The following is a 22,903-nucleotide window of genomic DNA, read 5'->3' on the forward strand; positions in this document are numbered from 1 at the left end:
CTAAAGTATAAACAGGAATGCCACGTTACTTTTGCTGAGATATGAATGATACGGAGGAAGAAAAGAGTTTGAGATAAATCGACTGCTACGGGAGATTTATACGCTAGTGAAAGTATGCGATAGTGATATTATGAAATTGAGCTTTGAGAGAAGCTTGTAGAAATCCTGAAATTATGCATATAAGAGAAACATTGTTATGTAATTTATGGAGATGATATTCATAAACGAGAGCTTCATTCATCCATAATTAACTAATTGGCCTTTTAACGATAATTTGAATTTTAAACATTTTTTCAAACAACCAATTGCCTTCTAATGGTATTCTAATCATATTATTAAAGCATCCTTACAGCATATTTAAATAATTATCTGACAATATAAACGTCAGATTTTCAAATTATATATCAAAGGATGCAATAGTAATTGTATCCTTTAATTTTATAGAGTAAGAATATGCATAATCAAAATAAGATTTGTCTCTCTCTCTCTCTCTCTCTCTCTCTCTCTCTCTCTCTCTCTCTCTCTCTCTCTCTCTCTCACTCTCTCTCTATCTCTCTCTATCTCTCTATCTCTCAGACTAACCAAGTTTATAAGACTTGCTCTTAAGATATCCTTTTCATATATAATATATCCTTAAGTTGCGCTCGTATTCTTCTTCGAGTCTTATTTATTATGTTATTGTGTTTTACTTGTAATAATTTTGTTTCGCTTGATATATAAGAATTGTACAATTAATCATATAGAATGAGTGAAACTTAATAGCTCGTATAAATGAGGGAGAGGGGAAAAATATATCTTATTGTGTTCAACTAACATAATTAATGTAATTGGAAACTTCTCGATAATTAAAGGCAAATTTCGTTAGAAAATGAAATTAATAACTTGTATGTTTGCTTCGAGCTCATGATAAAAGGATGGAAAAGAAGATGGCTAAGTAAGACACACGATCACGTATTATTTTAAATACGCAACTCTCATCGAAGAATAATTGTTGTCCATTAAAAACCTACGAAATATGTGAAAAGAATTAAAACGAGAAAATTTTTGCAAACCCAACGAGGCACATTTGTTTGGATACTTGCTCGTACACAGGATTAGCACTGATGCTATACTTATATATATATATATATATATAAATACACTGCGTTCTTGCATATTTTTCATAAAATTCTTGGCACTAGCAAAAAGTCGAGGAGAAAGAGAGAAAAATCGTAAATTCCGTAGCTGTAGGTAGCACGTGAATCGCTTCGCAAGCCGATCAACACTCTACATCCGACAGTCTGTGCTTTTTCTTTCACGGCCCCATCTCCCTTTTCTCACTCAAGCCGCATCATCGCGTTGTTTATACTTTTATCTTACGGGCGATACGGCTTTACACGTCCTTGTGTGAAAGGCTCTTTGATCGTCGTCCTTTTTTTTGTGAATAATACTTGATAATTATGACTGGGGGGTGGGGGGGGGTGATGTGCGATATGATTTTAATGACTTGAGGTCGAAGAAATTATTGTAAGGAAATTTAGAGCGCGAGTTGGGGCGACATTTGCAAATTAGGTAGTATTTACCATTTGAATATCTATAGAGTAAGAATTATACGAATATAGATATGTTTATTATTTATCTTTATAGCTTATACGATTATGCAATTTTAACTTTCAAACGCCAATAAAACTCTAAATAAAATTAATTTTCTTTTTAATAGAAAATTATAAAATACGTTCTAAATTGGGAGCCGCTTCATTTTAATTCCTCAAGAATTATTATTTTATTTAGAATAATTATGCCTTGTAATATCATAATTATAATAATAATAAATGTGCTGAATTATATTTAATGGTAAAACATTTTAATCATTTCTTTGTAATTAAAGTAGTTAAATATTAATATAGAAACTTTATCCGTTGTATTAGAATTTCAAACATTGAGTGTGCGAATATGAAATTTTTACTAATTATTCATTACCGTTAAAACGTTAAAAATTCTAGAGAAGAATTAAAAATTTTAAAATATTGTCTTAGTTTCATTTATGTGGAAAACTTTAATGATACTGAAGAAAAAACGTCGTTATTTTATAACCAAAAATAAAATATTAAATTATTAAATAGTAATTTTAAATAAAATAATGATTATTTCCATGTATGAAAACAATGTTTGAGTTTATGAAATATTCTCAAACTTAATTCTCCATTAATATTTATTTAAAACTTACTCATTATATATTCTATCGACGATTCTTGATAATAATGTCTCCATTAATAATTCACAATTTGATCTTTATTTTCTTTGTTTTTGCGGGCCGAAATAAAAAAATTTCCATGTTCAAGATGAAACCGTTTTCCGAATAATGGACGATATATTGAATGAAATAATTTTTCAAACATTCTTCTTATCCATACATATGTATGGTTGTGTGTTTGCGCGAGAGCGCGTGTCTTTATCACTTTCGTTTGTTTACTTTTGCCTTTTTTTTTCTTTGCGTTGGCCGTATTGAATGGTTCTTCTGAAATACGATCATCGACATTTTAGTTAATTAAAATTTATAGTAAATTGGTCATCCTATTAGTTATTGATTACCGTCTCTTCGGAAACGACTATTTTTCTCGCTTTAAAAATTTTAATACACCAGCCCCATATTATGTTATGTCCATTATATTTTCACTTACACGTATGGTATTTTCTCTTTTCATTTTAAATCTCGTTATGATAACTTGCGGCTGCAAAAGAAAAACTCATAATATATTCACTCTTCATAAAAAAAAAAGTATTACCTACCTACATTATGTAGTTGGAATATATTTTGTATTTTTAATGGAAGATTTTATCTCTTTTTGATAAGCCAATGCCGATAAAAAGAATGAAATACTCGATTATGGCAACACAAGTTTATTTTTGCTCTGTACGTATGTTTTGTTAAGCCACGTTTTACTTCTAAAATCAGCCATCATTATTCGTAACCATTATTTGTTTACTTTAAGTGTTTTTTTTTTGTTTGTTTGTTTGTTTTGTTTAGATGATAAAACAAAGCCAGTTATATGACCAATTCATAAAAAATTCATTGGGCAAATAAAAAAATTATGCTACATATACTATTAATTGCCAACTTTACGAGTAGCTTCATTCATGATTCTCATACACAATTTCTACAGATGGATTGTTTAAAATATTTTAAAAACAATTCTTAATTATGTCGTTCATAATAGATGTATATTCTTTATATTAGCCATATCATACAATTAATCAACTATTAATTATTGGGTAAATATTAAATGTTATCGATAATGCTTGATTATAAGATGAGAAGATAATTTCATTGAAGCACAAATATCACGATAAATAATGTATTATAATTATTAATAAAAATGAAAAAAACTAACATTCATAAAATTTGCATATTAAATAATATAAATAATAGAAGGTAGTTTATTGCTATTGTTATATTGCTTTATTTACGAAATATTATAAAAATTAATGAAATAAAAAAATTAAAAACAATATTTTAGAATCGAAAATTTTAATATTTACAGAATATATATATATATATATATATATATATATATTACTTCAAATTAATTTGCTATATTATTTTGTGTGAATTCATTGTTTAACGAATAGTACGATAAAATATGTAAATATTTTCTTATTATGTCTGGGATAATTATGTGTTACGCATTATAATGATCGAAAAATCGTTTAGTTTTACATTATTTAATGCACATACAAGACAAAAAGCATGCAAATAAATTTCGTAACTTAAGCTTTATGAGGCAGTGACGCAATTTTTGTTCCGCTCCTCTCAGTTTCTCCAATAAATTTAATGAACTCAAAATTATTTGAATATCGACTGGAGCATTATGAAAACGCGTTATCACCCACTGGCCGCGTACATCTATCATAATTTTCTTTTAATGCTCATGGATCGAATCAATTTATAATAATCCGATATTACCGAATAAGTTTTAAACGCAGCTATCGTTTCTCTTATTATTTTTTCTATTTTCACTCTATATCGTTCAAATGTATGTATACTAACAATCGCTTCCGACATGCCATTATTTACGATATAATAAATCTAGTGACAATATTTATTCCTTTAAATTATTACATTATGTTGAATAAGTTTGATTGTCCGTGAATTGAGCTAACATTAAATAATCAACGCCGAAGGTAAAATGTTAACTCACAATAACAATTTACACAATAATCGTTATACTTTTATCCAAATTTAACGTAGCTTCGTATAGTAAATTCGTATTATTAAGAATTAAGTATCTAATTTACCGAGACAATATTGAAATTTTTATCTTTAACACGCGCGAATACAAGTACGAATCTGCATTATGTCTAAATCCGAACTTAAGCAGCCGCTTCCTAGTGAACCGTTGGCAGTCTACGCGAGCTTGCGACTCTCACAAATTAGTATTTATACGCGTATTCAGCGTTTATTCCCATAATGTTCAAGCATTATCGCTATTTATTGGCTGAGCCCCCCTGCTACGTCGTGTACATCGAAGCTCGGGGCGTATGTCGTTGTAGAACACGATTTCATTGATAAAATGTTGGAGACACCTTTACGCCCCCTCCTCCCCACCCGCCGCCATACCCGGCCCAATGCCAAATTTCACTCGCCCGCTAGCGAAAATGCTGCGAGGGTAATGGAATATCCAGGCACAGCGTGCATGTGACAATGTTACTGTGCATAGATCGTTAATAACGAAGTGAAAAATAAAATAAAAACAAAATTTCACCTGTAACAAATTATCGTTGTTTACGTGAGCGAGGATATAAAATGGGCATATTTATAATCTAAACCTGCCAAGCACTAGCTGTGACAGATATTTTGTGCAAATTTTATTAACCTTAATCAGTCTTCGAATCAAACATTGTTTTATTCGTTACAAATATAGGCTGTCGCTATATGTGTTGAGAAATGTCTATTTTGAGCTTATCGTAATGATTGATCGAGTGAAACAATTTTCCTTAATAATTGCAATTGATAAATTTTCGAGTTTAAAAACATGATTTTAGAAATGTTATAATTTTTTTAAAATATACCGGCATTAATATAAAAGTAAATATATTTATAGGGGTACTGAGTTAAATTGAACGTAAATTGCAAAGTTTTATTATGATATTTAATATTTATATTAAAGACTCGTTGCGTTTTAGCAAAATGTCGATAAAACGTAGAAAATGCATGAATGATTCATAAAAAAACTAATTAAAATTGATTAAAATTAAAATTAATGCATGATCAATAGTTCTTATTATGATAATATTGTTATCTTTGGACTTTAGAATACATGCTCGTAATATATAGTCATTCAGCAATAAATAAATATTTTTTTAAAAGATAAAATTTAGGGAAAAGTTAATCAGTCTTATAAAATCGTTTAAAAATTTCTTTTAATTTTTTATAAATGTTATTCGTGGCATATTATCGTAACGAAGAAACGCTAGTTTTTATTTATTCGTTATTGCTCGACATCATGAGATAAAAGACAGAACAATTTGATTTCAAAATATACGAGAGAATTCGAAAGGACTACAAACTAACGTCTGATACCCATAATTGGATCAAGTCCTATTCATAAAGGGATCATACGCTTATTTTTTTTAAATAATTTTTAAATAAAAAATAAAAAATTACCCTGTTTAATCGTCAAATTTAATTTTATTTAATATATGCTATTACTGTATATTGATATATGTATATAAAAAAAAAAAAAGAAAAAAAAGAAAGTAATTTAGCATTTTATTTTCTATATTTCAGATCTTTCATAATAATCATAAATAAGTACAATGTTTTGCGATTAAATGTCTTTTAAATATTTTATGAATTTTGGAAATATTAGATATTTTTATAAAAAGAATCAAATATATTTTTGTTTATAAACTTTTATTTTGCTATATTTTGATTAATACAGTCAGGCATTCACGTTTAAAAGAATAATTAATTACATATTTCAATTAAATTAAATATGCCTTTGTTAATATTTCGAAAGACTTAAATAATAAAATATTCATTCTATATAAAAAAATTCAAATATATTCTAAACTATAAACGAACATTAAAGGTCGTTAATAGTAAATTTGAGATCAATAGTCATGAATTCAAGATATATAGTTGACTTGATTAGCAATAATTTATATACAATTTAGAATTCTCATTATAATAAAGCAATAGTAGATTATTATTTTTTCACTCTCTCGTTAATAAAAATATTCTAATTTTTAAAAATAATTTATTTCATTTGGAGATAATAATTTGAAAATAAGAATCTTAATTAAGTAAAATAGAATTAAAAATTGTGCCTTTTATAATTATTTATGCCTTTAACATAAGACTATTATTGACCATCAGTCTCGAATGGATATCAGCTGAAGAAAAGCATGTATTAAACGCTAAGAATTATCTCTCTCTATCTCTCCCTTTCCCTCTGCCTACCTATCGTACTCTTTCAGTCTACCCTGGCATTCTTTAAGTGATCGTCCGCCTGCAGATGCTGCTTGGCGGCGGTGACGACGTTGGTATCTCAGACATTGTGTGCCTGGCTCTGCCTAATGTATGGCTCCTTGTAATTGCCCAGCAATAAATTAATACAATTTCACACGCATGTGCCGCCAGGATATATAGGTCCATTGTTTCACTGAATCGTTAAAAAGTTCTGGCTAGGGTGAGGCAGTTAGATTATAAGAAGTAACAACTGAGAGACACATAAAGATTAGTCAAAAAAGGAGTTTTCAGAGACTTTGATCGTATAGTACCGGATAAGAGTACATTATTTATAAGCTAATACGAATGATTGGTATTAATTTTTATAATGTTTAGAAAATATTATTAACTGCCATTTCGGTTTACTCGTTCTCTTCCGCTTTCAACAAATCTACTCTTGCATTTTATGTTAACGAATATAGGAAATTGCTGTTTTCTTATTATCAATTAAAATTAACTAATACGGTAATAATGATATAATAAAGCTTATTATATTCATTTAGATTAATATAATATTTAATTATTCGAAAACAATACTTGGTTCTCGTAAATAAAGCGATCTTTTAAAAATGTTTTTTGTATTTTTTTAATTGAATAGTTTTTAATGTTTCAAGCAAAAAGATTAGCTTAAATATTCTACCGTTTCGTTATTATGAATACTAATGTAGATATTTATATTGATAAAATTTATTCAATTATTAATTGTTAAGTAAAATATGAAATTGAACAATTAAAGTATATTTTTATTAAAAATTGGAAATAAAAATAGCATATTGTAGGGATTTTATTTGAAAAGCATGAAGTTTAGGATTAAGTTATCAATAAGTGTCATTGTCAATTTGACGCCAAAAGCTCTTGTCCAACAATTATATCTAACTTTCACGTATCTTTAATGTAAAGATTATATTTTATGTTATAATAAAGTTAATTGAGCAAGCTAAATTCTAGAGTATAGACATATAAGCTTCAAGTATATTTTACATCTATTTAAAAGAATATCATAATTGATGATATTTAGAAATATCATATGAATATTGGTAGACAAAATGAATAATTTTATATTTTATAACATTAAGGAGATCAAATAAATAAGTTACAAGATTACAATAAATTATGAACTTAAAAAATAGTCACAATTACTCAAAACTACAATATTTTCAAATATTTGTTTTAGAAATATAATTATTGATTCTAAATTTGATAGAATTTAATAAACACGAGAGCATTAAGTTTATTTATCTTTGATTTTCGTATAAATGATAACATCAACGTATCAGTTTACTTTTTCGCATTAATGTATCGCATTAGTTATTATTATTCAATTTATAATTTTCTTAATAATCCTTTATAAAAAAATTTGTTACATTAAATTTTCATCAGTACGAATATTGAATTTTTTAATACATTTTACAAGAAAAATAAATATTACGATGTGAAATTACGTTAAAAATTCAACGTAATACCATTTTAGGTGTTGAAATTATTGAAAATTATTGTAAATGTTTAATAAAAAGATTAAATTAATGAATATATTGCATCAGAAAATTGATTGAAAAATGATATTGATTCGATAATATTGAATTTTCAGTTATATTTTATGAAAGAAAAATTGTATACCATAAATCTCTTATTACATTAAAAACAAAATTGTGGGATTAGTAGCGCCATCTCCTAACACATCCGCGCACTCTCTTAACCATTTAGCAACGTATTCTCCTTTTATCGACATTTTACCTTTTAATAATATAACCGCTAATTATTAAAGCTAAAATATATATTATACATGATAAATTTTATAAACTCATATTATATAGCATATATCACATATGTGTAGAGTTATCTATATTTCTATCTTTGTTTGAACGAATAAATTCTATCTTGGCTTAAAATATTTCAATTTAAACATATCAATAATTTATTGAAATATATTTGAATTTATCAAAAAGAAAGTCTTATTACTCTCATCAAGTGATAATGAAATATCTAGTAGAAACAAATTGAGTTTTATAAAACAAAGACAGTATCGAATATAGAGGCATGTAACTTTCTTATCTAATATCGCTTTTGGCTAACATTCACGTGTGATTTTACGAATGAGACGAGAAAGTTAAGAAAAAGTATTTTCAACTTTATAAGGGTCCGCTCTCTTTCTCATCAATCTGTCTCGTTAAACTTTATCGATACAGTGTTGTAAGGAGAGTGAAAAACGCACTTGCCTTCGGATAAATCCGAGATAAAACAAGGAAAACGAATAGCAGACACTTGAAATTCAGCCAAAAATTGATAATTAATAGATAAATTCACTTGCAATTAGGTTTAAATACATCGAAGAGTTTATTGAGAAGAAAATTACGATGGTACTTTGGTGCGGTTAAACTTTCACTTATCCTTAACTACATATACATGTATAAATTCACGATGATCCATAAATTTTAATCGTTGCATCAAAGATAAATTGTCCAGACTAAAAAAATTAATCTTAATATATGCACGACACTTTCTAATCCTTTAAAATTATAAGCAATTAAAATATAAAAATGTTTTAACGTTATATTTAAAATAAATATATTAATATGCAATTTAGAATATGAATATTTTGTAATCATTGATGGATTCATCAAATTATTAATGCAATAATTATTATTGCATTAAACTCTTGGACCCCAATCTATTTTATTGATTTTGCTATTTCATTCCATCTACTCTCTTTTATCAAATTCTTTATATTCGAGGCTGAAAGTCTTTGAAGTTTATATTGACAGTAGACCTGCCATTATCGCGTAGAAAAAAACTTTTCTTCTCTTCTTCTGCATCTCTATATGTATTCTATATATAGACGGTTTTCCTTATATCCTATCCCTTATTTTTCAAAGAATCGGCTTCAACCCCATGTACTTTTCTACTAAACTATATGTGTGTTCGTGCGCGTGCGCGCTTGTATCCTATTTTTTCATTTGTCCTTCAACTTCCTTTTACTATTTATTCATGTGACACTCGTCAAAGTGATCTGAATTTGCGAAAAATCGCTGTTTAAACGTACCGCTAAGAAATCCTTTGATAACACATGATATTTGTACCGTAATCATAGTCATTATTTTAAATAAAGAAATTCTAAAATTCTCTAATGAACTTGTAATAAATTTTTAAATTTATAAAAATGATTTAACTAGGCAAAATAATTGCAATTATTTTTTTTTTTATTTTTTTTTTATTTTTATTTTTTTATTTTACTAAATGTTGAATAAATCAATCCATAATAATAATCATTAAATATTTATTACGAAATAAATATACTAGTAGTTATAGAAATTTTAGTCAATAATAATTTTGTCGTTACTTTGCAAACGACTAATTAATGACTACTAATACTACTAGTACTAATTTGCAAACGAGATGTTTAGTGCTTTGATATGGACATTGCTAAATTAAATAAATATACGTAAGTTCATTAATTTGTTAAGCATTTAAATATTTAAATTACAAAAAAAAACAAAAAAAAAACAAAAAAATACAAATTAATATTTAAATGTATATAGTTTTGTCGAAAAAAATCGCACGGCCAAGCGTAAATAATTTATAATAAGTTTTATTTATAGAAAACTTAGCAGTAATATTGCTAAAGCAATTTAAAATATGATTTTTTTTCTTGAAAAAATATTTAATTATTTGCTTCATTTATAAATTTATAGCAATGTTTAGATGATTGTTTAAAGTCGATTTTTAATGGCTAAATGTCATCTCGATATACCATGTACATTTGATAGTATATTTAATGTTAAAGGGGAGATGGTCAGGAGAGAGGGATAACGTGCGAGAATAATATGCGTGAACAATGTGAAAGCGCTATTTATCGAGTAGTTTGCAATGTATTAGCATTCGATTAAAGGTACGGATGATGGAAAACGTGGAGCCGATCAAAGAGACAGAGCAATCGTTAGCGCATAAAGAGTATACCGACTGGTTTCTGAATACCAATGATCGTTGGCGCAGATCTCGGACAAGGGAGCCACAACTGCAGCGTAAGATCACTGAAGCGGTTGTAAATCGGATTAAGCGACGAGCTATGATCGAGCCACCACCCTCTTTTGCCTCATTGGTATTGTGCATCCCCGGCAAGGTGAATTCAATCCGAATGAATTTGCAGTTGGGGTGCCGATCTCAAGAGAATTAAGTGCCGTGTTTGTCTATCCCGCGGCGATACAACGCCGAGGCGTGATTATCCGAGTCGAGGTGATAATGGCGGGGCCGTGCCGATAGAGCGAAAGCTCGGAAGTCCAACAGAGGCAAGGTCCTCCGTGAGTATTATACGGTTGCAAGACGATGAAAATTGAGCGAGTGCCACTGCAATCTCGGCCGCGTGTAAACAGAGCCGGCTAACTTGCAATTACCACTACCTCGATATATAATGTATTATTATCCGGGTCGCAGCTCAGCCATTGTTCAATCACTGACTCTGTCGTATTTATTATATTAATGAATGTTCAATGGCGTTCGGGGCGATTTGCCAAAACAACGTCTGCGACTCAGCAGACATTTGCTAATCGATCTTATAAATTTATTACATTATAACTATTATGTAGAGCAAACCATGGTTTTACAAAGTTTTTTTTTTTTTTTTTTTGTAAAATGCAACTTGCTATTCGCAATTTTATTTAGAAAGTTTGCATAATACAGTAGATCATGTGTTGATGGATCGAGGTAGACTAGACGATGATGATTAAACAATTTCTTTGACAGATTAGTGAGATAAATGCCACAATAGCTCATACGTATGTAGCATAGGGAAGCTTAAGGACAACTTAACAATTATTTATTAAATCGAATTATCAAATCTAATAAAAATTCCTTCTTCCACCACGTCTTCTTTAACTCGAAATTACCTTTATTTACACACTTTTACATAAGTATTCGTCATTTTAATAAGCTTTATATTAGGGAGAGAGAAAATATTTTATAATTATGAAAACAATGGTGCAATACACATTCACTTGAATATGTGCAGCGCCCTTAGGACATCCGAGGAATCATCGTTGTATCGTGCAACAAGGACTCGACGCTCTCGCGACTAACACTTACACGAACTTGCACCTGAAATGAGAATCCATCTATCGAGCCGTAAGAAATAAAAGGTAGCGATATATTGCAAAGCAAATCGAAGGAAATTCCCTAGGAGGCCAAGAGACAGACGGCTTTCTCTTTCTAACGCGCTCACGCGCTCGCATTCTCCCATCCCTCGAGTGCCTAGAGTCCAATTTGCTCGTATCACGCTTAAAGCACGTACACTCGGTCGAGAGAAGATGCCGTTATTTCTAATAGGAGATTTTCAAAAGTTGCATTCTGCCGCGCCGCTATAGGAACCTCGTTACAGAGTCGGTAATTGAGCCTAGTCGGAGAAGCGAAATAGAGATCGAAAGTGGGAGGAGGCGAGGCGAATGAAAAGGATGAAAAGAGCGGGACGAGGTAGTGAATGGATGGCGATTGTGAGGAGGATGAGGATGAGAAAGCAACGAGAGAGATATGGAGGCTGTATCGGGGCTGAAAAATACACGGGCAGAAGATGCGTGTTTGTAGATGTGTAGTAGCGAAATGGGCTTCACTTTCGCTAATTATAGGCGTCGTTATGCCGGAATTGCGAATCAGCTATTGAAAAATTAAAATATACCCAATTCAATGTTATGTCGAAAGCTACCAAGTCATTAAATCGACAACTTTTTCAATTTTGAAATAATTGAAAGTATGGGGCAATAGTTTTTCGAGAGATGAACACCAAGTTTAGAATTGAAAATTCACTCTTGACTCATTTGACGCATCTAAACGTTGACGTTGTAAATCTGTCCTAGGAAATACGAAACATCAATGCTGCCAAGTATTTTCTCTTTGAAAAAAAAAAAAAAAAAAAAAAAAAAAAAAAAAAGAACAAAAACAAAAACTCAATGTTATCATTTATAAATTACAATTACAATAATGTGTATTAATTTAAATATTTAACTGCATTTGTCGCGTTGGCTGTATGATTTGGAAAGGAATAAATGAAGGAATTCAGAAATATTCAAATTAATAAAATTAGATTAGATTAGATTAGATTAATGCTGCTAAGACAATAAAGTATTACTAACGCTAAGACAATATGATCATATTTTAATTGGCAATATTACTTATTTAAAATAATGATAAAATAAATATTGCTAGTTTAGCTCAAAATATCATGAATTCTTGATTTCTTTTAAGAATAGCATTTATAAATTTCATCTACAAATATTAAATCTATAGTAATGATAAAATAGCAAAAGCTGTACAATAACTAGGATCGATTTCACATGCCTAATAAGTGAAACTTCGCTTTCTAAACATAACGGATTCTCTCTACGCGATCATATAAACAGATCTATTAAACGCATAACTGAAATAACAAAACAGAAATTTTTATAATAAGTATTTTTATTTGTATAGGAGAATATTTACCGATACTTAAAATATTACAATATAATTATTATTATGACGAATGCATGTTAATATGCATTCATAAAATTACGGAATCTCCCTTATAATACTCATAATAAACGATATATAGTTTGCAATACCAAAGTGAACGTTTATTTTCTCCGGATGAATATATACGTCTGGAAATGGACAGGTTCCTTTAGTGATTCCTACAATCATATTGTTATATATAACTGGACCGCCGCTATCACCCTAAAAAGTAATATTTATATAAATTATTATTATGGCATAATTGGAATATCTTATTTATTGGAAATACAATATTGGAAAATTATTAATAATCTTATTATATTATCTACTCTTCGACTCTTATTCTATGTTTTTAATTTTTTACATTTTCATTGAATTCGTACTATCTATAATGTATTATTCAACTTATAGTTTTATATTCTGCTCAGTCAAGTTTATAGAGTGAACGATCACTTATCACATATCATATGGTTTTAAAATTACATTTATCCCTCGCACACTGTTTGATTTTTGCAAAATTTTCAATGAATTTAGCTAATTAATGCCAATACCAATATTCAGTAAATATATTGCATATGCCTTCCTTATTATATCTATTTAAAATTCATCGCTATAAGCGAACTAATTGTTTACAAAACAATAAAATATATATATATATATATATATATATATATATAATGTTTTATATAATTAAAAATTGCATATACGAGTAATTTATATATGTGCGTAGATAGGATTATGAGTGCTTAGTTTGTTGTAAAGATTTCTGCAAGTCTTACGTAATCTAATAAAATTATTATTTAATAACTTTTATTTATTAATATGAAAATATATTATTTGAATTATTTGCGGTGATAGACGCAGATAGTCGATTATAAACTTATAATGATAACTTATATATAAGAAAGATAAATTTATATATCGATTGGCAATGTTCACTTTAACATTTGCATTGTACAACTGGGTAATATTATTATAAGATAAGCTACAAGACAGCTATTATCATAAAATAATCCAATTTTATTATTTTTTTTTTTTTTATTATTAAAACGTACTTATAAATCTGATAATTTTTTCTGTTATCTTTGTATACATTAATATTTTATAGATAAAATAAAATAGATTAATGAAAAAGGAATGTTATTTTAAAAATTAATCTGCATATAGATTAATCCTATTATGGGGGAATTTAGAGAGTTGAGAATATCAAAAATTACGTTATTAAGTAAAAATCTGTAAATTTATAAAATAGATTTTAGATATTAGGAAATATTATTTTTTCAATTAACATTTTTTCATGCACAATATTTATACAATTCAAAACAGAATTTACAAAGGATCGATGCGCAATTAAAAATTTGTAGCAGTAGAAACGTTACGATTTATTATGATTAAAATTTTAACTTGATTCTTTAAAATGATAATTTGTAATATTTGACAATATAATAAAAAAAAAAAAAAAAAAAAAATAAAAAAAATACACGTATGATCATCTACAAAGGCTATGTACATTAAAGTTCTAAATTAAGCAAATTTCAATGATTAAATCATGTTTCATTATTTGTAATTCGCTAACATGCGAAGAGCTTAATTATAAGAAAAATCTTAATAACTATGAAAAAATAAGATTTATGAAACTTATTAACTATGAAAAATAGCAATTACCCAAGTGTTAATTTAGCCTAATGAAAATGTATCGTAATTATAGAACTTTAGTAACATTAATTGACATAATAAATTTTTTTAAATATCATAGAATATACCTTTCAACATTTAAACATTGAACAATGAAATAACATCTAAGTAGTTATATTATTTTAAAGTATAAAATGAAAAAGTATCACATAATTGTATAAAATTTTTAGTTGAATTAACAATAATGTTTGCTGTAAGCTTAAGTTAAAATACATTAAGTAATTGAATAATATGAACTTCAAACAATAGATATTGACAAGCTCGTTTGAAGCCCATAATATATTGCTAAAATAAATAAATAATCGAAAGCATGCGTATGGATATTTGGCATTATGAATCAAAATGAAACACAGTAAATTGTTTGTAACAAACAATTGAAAATCAAAGTAGCAACGAGAAGCATAATTATACTAGTTTTTAACTTTATATTAGGGAAAACAACAATAAAATAACATCAATTTCAGAAACACCGAAATATAAATGAATCGTGCAATGTTTCCGATTCCATTGTTTTTAATGCAAAAGTAAAACAATTATGCGTGTCGGAAAAATGAATTTTCACATTACGATAACTACAGCTCCGACTCGATGAGTTGAATATACATTCGCAAGAGAACATCGAGTAGATCAACGACCGTAGGAGATAAAGAGGTAGTAGAGACAAATACATCTATGCATCATGCTATTGGTGCATCACAAAATGCTAAATTTTCGAAAAAAAAATATTTTTTTGGCTCCCAGCGGGGAATCAATCAACGAAAACACAGAAAATTCTGAAGAGAAAGGATCGACAGCTCTCCTAAATCTATTAGGATGACAATATTTTACAAAATTATCTAAGCCGCTGTTCGTGAATCGCTAAATCCAATGCAGAGAGAGAGAGAGAGAGAGAGAGAGAGAGAGAGAGAGAGTTCATTGCTTCGTTCACGACTATTGTAATTTTCATTAATAATATTTCTGTTCTTAGTAGTATAGAGATGTATGAAATAAGCAATTACATACACACACACACACACACACACACACACACAAATATATATATTAAAATTGTTAAAAAAATGTTCAAACATTTTATATTATACAAAACAATGCAATAAAATAAAAATAAAAAAGGCAATAATGCTTCATAACTAGAGATTGTGGCAAATGAAGCTTCTCAGAAGGTAAAGGAAGAAAAATTTTCGACAACACATGCAAACATATCAAATATTTTATATTAATTTAATATACGGAAGAAAAAAAACAAATTTTTATATACTTTTCGATATAACATCTTATTCAATAAATATTCTTGTATGTTATTAAAGGTAATTGGCCTAATTATCGATATTTCTATTAAAAAAAAAAAAAACGTATTCTTACCTGATGCACTAAAGCAAACGGATTGGTAGCTGTGCAGAACATATTATCCTCGAACGTAACTTGTTGTCCTCGTAAAGTTCCAACCCGATTTTCACATTCGGCTTTAGAAATCACTTGTACTTGAACTACATCCATAATTATAGGATTTTGCCCATTTTCCTTTTTACCCCATCCTGCTAACCACACATCTAAATTAACTAAGTCTGTGTTGGACGGAGTGGTTAAAATTCCCGGTCGTATGTCGTCGGATACATTCCGACTTAACTGTAAAATATATTTTTAATTATTAAAATCATAGCGAGCTTATGAATTTTATCAAAATAGTATTATTTTTTAGTATCAAAGAACTATGATTGGATACTTCATTAAAGAAAAGAGATGTTTCAAATGTTACAACCTTAATAAATATTTTTCTTTCATGCAATATATAATAATATTCGAAAAAAATTATTATACCCTTATAACGGCAATATCATTAACCGAATGCAATATCGGTACACGGAATAATCTGGCCCAACTTTCATATCCGAACCACCAAAGTATTTTGTATACTCTTGCCAATCTCCAATCAGATGATCCAATAAGTACTCTTATTCGCTCTTCATCTTTATTTAACATACAATGTTGAGAAGTTAAGACATCCCTACTTGAGACAAGTGCTCCTGTACAAAAATGTTGCAATAAAGTATTATCATTTCGATGGGTTAACATAATTGATACGACAAATTCGTATTCTCTTTCTTCCGCTTGTCTAACATTCTCGCCAACCAATGCTTTGGCGCTCGTCAAAATATATAGACAGCCTATAATAATAATAATAATAATAATAATAATAATAATAATAATAATAATAATAATAATAATAATAATAATAATAATAATAATAATAATAATAAATATAAACTTTTATAATAATGTAATATTCCGACATAACGAGCAATAGCTAATATTTTTCAATTATCATAAAAACAAAAATATACGTAAATAATATATACTTACAAAAGATTAAACATTGAATAACAACAAAATAAAATTTAAACTCCATGGTAAATGTCTAAATAGAAATATAACACGCATTCACACAACAGCAACAAACACACGCGCGCACGCGCACACACAGACACACATATATATATATATATATATATATATATATATATATATATATGCGTGTGTATTTATATGCCTGTAACTTTATTATACGCTATTGTGAATTAATGACATAGTTGGTGAATAATCGTAGATGCATATATAATATGTTAACATAAAAAAAAATTGAAGAGATATGTTAGTGGATAATAAATCAATATAATTTTCACTATTACTAAAAACGCAATATTAAACATGAAAGAGAAAATATATATAACTCTTAAATGAAAATGAAGAAGAGAAAATATAGAACTATTAAATAATTATCAATATTCTAATGTACATAATAGGTAAGATAAGAAATTTTTTAATTTATTAAACTAGAAACACTTGTCATTATTGTGATTATCAGACAAATTACCAATTCATTGCTTTAAATTTATTGAAATATATTTGATGATATTTTTAAAAACAATATGGTTGTAGTGAACTTATGCAATTAGTGAATTTATAAACATACTATAATATTAAATAAACATTTATTATGTAAGTAAGCTTTTCATACATCGAAACTACAAATCTTCTGTATGTATGCAATTTTAAGAAATTCAAAAACGTCTAATACTATTTCCTTTATCTGTAATTAAATATTAGACTATCGAAATAAAATTAATTCTCTTGAGATATCATCATTTGATAAAATACTGCTGACTACGACTTTTTATTATTATATTACTTTATCAATATATTTTAATTATATGAATAACATTAAAAGTAACATCTGTATAAATATAAAATGTTTATAAATGCTTGCTTATATGTTACAAAATTAAATGAAAACTCATCAAATCTAGTCCAATTTGCTGATTTTTTTTTTTTTTTTTTTTTTAGTCTATATTTATATAACAATTTGTTTCGACCATTATTTTATTCGAAATGTTTAAACATAGATTACAAAGGAATTTAATAGTTGCGTGAATATAAGTTGACCTTAGAATTATTTGAGCAAGATATAGCGCACATTCATTGTTTAAACAGATTGCGTAGTATCCTTGATGATAAATTCAAATAATATTATTACAAGTATTACAATATTATCTTGTTAACAAAAATAATAGAATAGTTATTTAGGGTATATAATATATTGTATTCAACGGATCTAAAATTCTATCTGTAAAAATATCTCGGAAAATAGTTATTGAATTGAAATTTAATTTTTAAATCTTTACACATAAGTCAATAGTTTTAATGAGATTTCTTGTAAGAATATTTAAATCAATTTGTTTTATGAAAGCGAAAAAGAATAGATTTTTTTTGTTTTTTTTTTGTTTTTTTTTTTGTTTTTTTTTTTTGTTTTTTTTTGTTTTTTTGTTTTTTTGTTTAATGCGGTTGAAACAACAACTTAGCACTAGAATTAAAATTTAATGCTGGATAATAAATGATTATTGTATTTTAATTTTTATTCAGCGTAAATTAAATTTTGAATTTTTAAAAATTATATATAATTATAAGATATGTCGAGTACGGAATACGTTTATTTATTATTTATTTATTAGAATCACGGAATAATGCATACAATTTTGCTCGATGTCAAAATTTTGAAAATTTATAACGTCGACATTTCATTAAATTTAATTATACATCACTTATTTATACTAGTGGTTTATAATGACCTTTTTAACGTTAATAATTTCGATTGATGTATAGGAAAATTCTAATTAGACATTTATTCGTAACGAGGTACAACTAATAAGCAGGTATTTGATCATTTTCGTTTCTATATTTCGTCAGACTATATAGAACTACATAGATTTTTATTGTGTTTTATAATCCATGCCAGGTACTGTAGGTATATTAGTGAGTTGACCTATTGATTATTTTATTTATAATATTGCTTTGTGAAGTATTTTTTCTTTTAGCGCTTTAATTTGTATGGAGAATAAATGTTATGCCTATAAAATCTCTTAAAATTAAATTGCAAGATTAACGAACAAATTTCAAACTAATGTTATGAATAAATTATTTGAATATTAGAAAATTGTACAAACAAATTCTTGCATAAAGAACATTAATTAAAAATAGAATAATTATATAATTAAAATAATGAGTCCGCAATGGTATAATATTTATTTTGTACAAACTGAGAAAAGTGAGTCGAAAAACGACATCGTCTACCTTCAAAATTTAAAGAACGACTAGATATTTAAGTACATATATTTTTAGTAAAGAACCGGAAGCATTACAAATTATTTTAAATTTCAATTGAAATTTTCTGTTTATAATAATGCCTAGAACAAGTACATAAGTCATACGTAAACAAACGCAATGTTAAGCTTTGATTATTTGACTAATAATAATGATTAAATGAATCTTACACTAATTGACAATGTTTTTCTTTTAATACAGTATTTCAACAGCTTAATATTTATTTCAATATATTTAATATTTTTATCTGAATATATATATATATATATATATATATTGCATTTATTTATTATATAAAAGATGTTTCAAAGAAAAAGTTAGTTGTAAACATTTTAAAATTACTTTTCTGTACAATCATTGAAATTTATTTTTAACAGAGGCGATCTTTGAGGTATACATTATAAATCTGATATTTATTATAATAATAAAATACATTTAATGTAATAAAATATTTCTAGTATAGAATATGTATATATTTAAGAATATTTTTTAATTTTGTTTCTAAATTTTATATGAATCATTATAACAAAAAAAATTGTAATTTATTAATGTGAATATTGTATCCTTAAAAGTACATTATAATGAACAGAACCGAATGATTTATTCGATTATTTTCGTTGTTTTCAAAGTTGAATTTATTTGAAATTTCACTATGATATCATTAGAGTTAGATGGTGATCAGAGCCCAGATTTAGTTTCTTATAGAAAATAAGTAAAACGAAAGGAATAGATTGGAAAATATATAAGATTGTCAATGATATGAAGTAGAGGCGAAGTGAAAAATATCAGGGTTGTGAAAGATGTACCAATACGAAATAATTTTTTGCAAGAATTTGTATTAATACTTTTACATTATCAATGTACTTATCAATGTACAAGGAAATATTTTTATTGTTTATCTTAAATATACAAAGTATTAAATAAAATATTCTCGATTGGTGGCTTAAATCATGACTGTTACAATGTTAAGTATAACTAAGTCTTAAATAATAGAGATTTTATCATAATAATAAATATTAATAAAACTAACAAAGTAATAATTACTATAGAACGCTAAGTAATTATTTCAAATTAATTATTTTATACGTAAAATGATATCAGAAAGGAATTTAAAATAATATAAGATGCGATATTAAATATTATTCAAAATATAAAAGATTCTAACATTTTTAGTAATATTATAATATTTAAATCTTAAAGCAAAGCACTTTTTTTTTATTTTTTATTTTTTTTTAATACAAAGCGTGTTTCAACGTTTATTATTAACTGAAATTGTAGACTTAATTTTTTTTTATCTACGTAATAATAGTATTATTTACGTAATAATTTTTTAAAGCATTTTGTAAAACTTCAAAACTCATGACAAATTACAACTAAAAGTGTATAGTTAATTAAAATTATGTATAACATAGGTAATGAAATTTCTATAGTAAGAAATGCCAAAATGCATATTTAGTTTTCCTGGATGAATATCTATTTCTGGAAGTGGACATGATCCTTTGGTAACCCCTATAACTATATTCTGATATATAACTGGAGCTCCGCTATCACCCTAAAAGTAAGCAATACGAAATAATTTCTAATATAGATTTTAATGTTTAATTAGCCATTATATGGTCACTTTATTAAAGACAGCAGTTGCAATACTAACAATTTATCCATGATTTCTGGATATTAAATCGGAAATTTATAGAACAGTATGTTAATTGAGCTTGTTTTGACTTTAAAATTAATTTCTAAAATTCAACATTTCATCTGTGAGCAAAGTTTGTAATAAAAGTAAGAAATAATAATTCAAATTAATAATATTGAATCAAATTATCCGTGCCTCTCGCAAATGAATATAAATTTAACAAAGTCATTTCATATAATTTTATTGTCTTATTGATTCAACGTTGCAATTCAATCATATTTTATAAATATAAGCATAAATAATATTAATTAATGATAATATTGCTAATTGCTCAAGTGAATATTCCTATATATTAATTAATAAGCATCGCGAACGGCGAAATGGGAAGAATAATTCGAATAAAATGATAAAAACAATGAGCGCTGTTCGATGATGCTTTTCATACTATTCATACATTTTGTATCATTTCCCCGCGCCCCCCGCCCCTCCCTCCCGCCTAAAACCTCCATCGCCACCACCACCACCCACCATACTATATTCGTAGTATTATTTGAAAAATATTATTGGAATTTAATATTATGGAAGAAGATCTTACATTACTAACTAATGCAAATGGATTAGCGGCAGTGCAGAAAAGGACAGACTCAAATCGTAGTTCTTCTTCCGCTAGTATCGATGCTCTTGCTTCGCATTCGTCTTTTGATAAAACTGTTACTTTAATCTTTTCCATAATTGGAGCAACTTCGCCGGTATTCGATATGCCCCATCCAGCTATTTCTACGTTCAAACCAAAAATTGCTGAATTCTCATAATTGGATAATGTTGCTGGAATAATGCTGGAATTTATCCGCACCTTCAACTAAACAAAATATTGCTCTGTTTAATTTTAATTCTTCAACTCATCTCAAATTTAATATTGATTATTGCTGTATCATTAAATGTTTATTCTATTTTGCTTTTCATATTTTATTTCAATAGTGAAAGAATAACTTGGATATTCAATACAGATTAATCAAAATATTGAATTTATATAAAAAAAAGTACGTAAAGACTGTGCGAAAAATAAAGGCTTAGTGTAATGTGTTTGGCAATTATTATTTGCACCAATGCAATTTGCTAGGTGCATTTATCATTCATTCATTTTCATCCAAATTATCATAAGTTCAAAGCCTGTATTTTATAAGTTTTGTCAACTAGAAATAAAAATATTTATTTGTCAAATATTTAATAATATTAATTTAACTGATAAAAGTACCTTTATTATCGCGATATCATTCATCATAAATGTCGGTCGAATATTTAATTGCGACGACCAATGGTCAAAGCCTATCCACCATAATATGCTGTGCCTTCTTCCCATAATCAAATAAGTAGATCCAACAATTACTTTTATAAGCGTTGTATTTCTATTAACTAAACAATGTTCGGCAGTTAAAACATGTTTAAACGAGACCAGCGTCCCTGCGCAAACATGTCGTATATTCTGACTGCTCGTCATTTCCGAAACAGAAACAATAAATTGAAAATTTCCTTCCGGCACCTGCTCAACATTCAGTCCAACCAGTGCCTTTGCATTTGTCAATACGCTTAGATAAACTAATATAAATATTGCAATATTTAAAAATGCTCAAGTTGTAAAATCCGTTTTATTAATTGAACAATTAATTCCTTAGATTATTAAAATGAATCTTATTGAATAATTGAAAATTAATTTATTTACTTACACAATATTAGGCATTGGCATTGAAAGATATAAACTTTGAACTGCATATCGAATACTGTTATAGTAAAACAAAATTTGATAAAATTTTACAAATTTAATAATTATATGTATTTATTTTAATGACCGTAAATAAAAGTCTAGTAAAAATATACGAATTTTAAATATTAAACTAAAATTTTATTCCTGTATAACTTGAAACTTAAAGAATTATTGTGCTACTTCTATCAATAATTTA

General features: G+C 27.1%; 2 protein-coding genes across 2 annotated transcripts; both read right to left on the reverse strand.

Annotated features, from left to right (window-relative positions):
* Positions 1–13,001: 13,001 nt before the first annotated feature.
* On the reverse strand, positions 13,002–17,047 carry LOC105360144 (chymotrypsin-2-like). Its single transcript, XM_011496949.1, has 4 exons — positions 17,018–17,047; positions 16,475–16,821; positions 16,019–16,282; positions 13,002–13,183 (listed from the first exon to the last, which is right to left on the reverse strand). The coding sequence occupies exons 2-4, from the start codon at positions 16,727–16,729 to the stop codon at positions 13,019–13,021; spliced, it is 684 nt and encodes a 227-aa protein (XP_011495251.1). The 5' UTR covers positions 16,730–16,821; positions 17,018–17,047; the 3' UTR covers positions 13,002–13,018.
* Positions 17,048–20,929: 3,882 nt separating this feature from the next.
* On the reverse strand, positions 20,930–22,504 carry LOC105360394 (chymotrypsin-2-like). The gene is made up of 3 exons (XM_011497289.1): positions 22,201–22,504; positions 21,546–21,804; positions 20,930–20,979 (listed from the first exon to the last, which is right to left on the reverse strand). Exons 1-3 carry the CDS (start codon positions 22,441–22,443, stop codon positions 20,930–20,932), a joined length of 552 nt encoding a protein of 183 aa, XP_011495591.1. The 5' UTR covers positions 22,444–22,504.
* Positions 22,505–22,903: the final 399 nt, after the last annotated feature.

Source organism: Ceratosolen solmsi, unplaced genomic scaffold, assembly GCF_000503995.2.
Source record: "Ceratosolen solmsi marchali unplaced genomic scaffold, CerSol_1.0 scaffold13, whole genome shotgun sequence".
Lineage (NCBI taxonomy): Eukaryota > Metazoa > Arthropoda > Insecta > Hymenoptera > Agaonidae > Ceratosolen > Ceratosolen solmsi.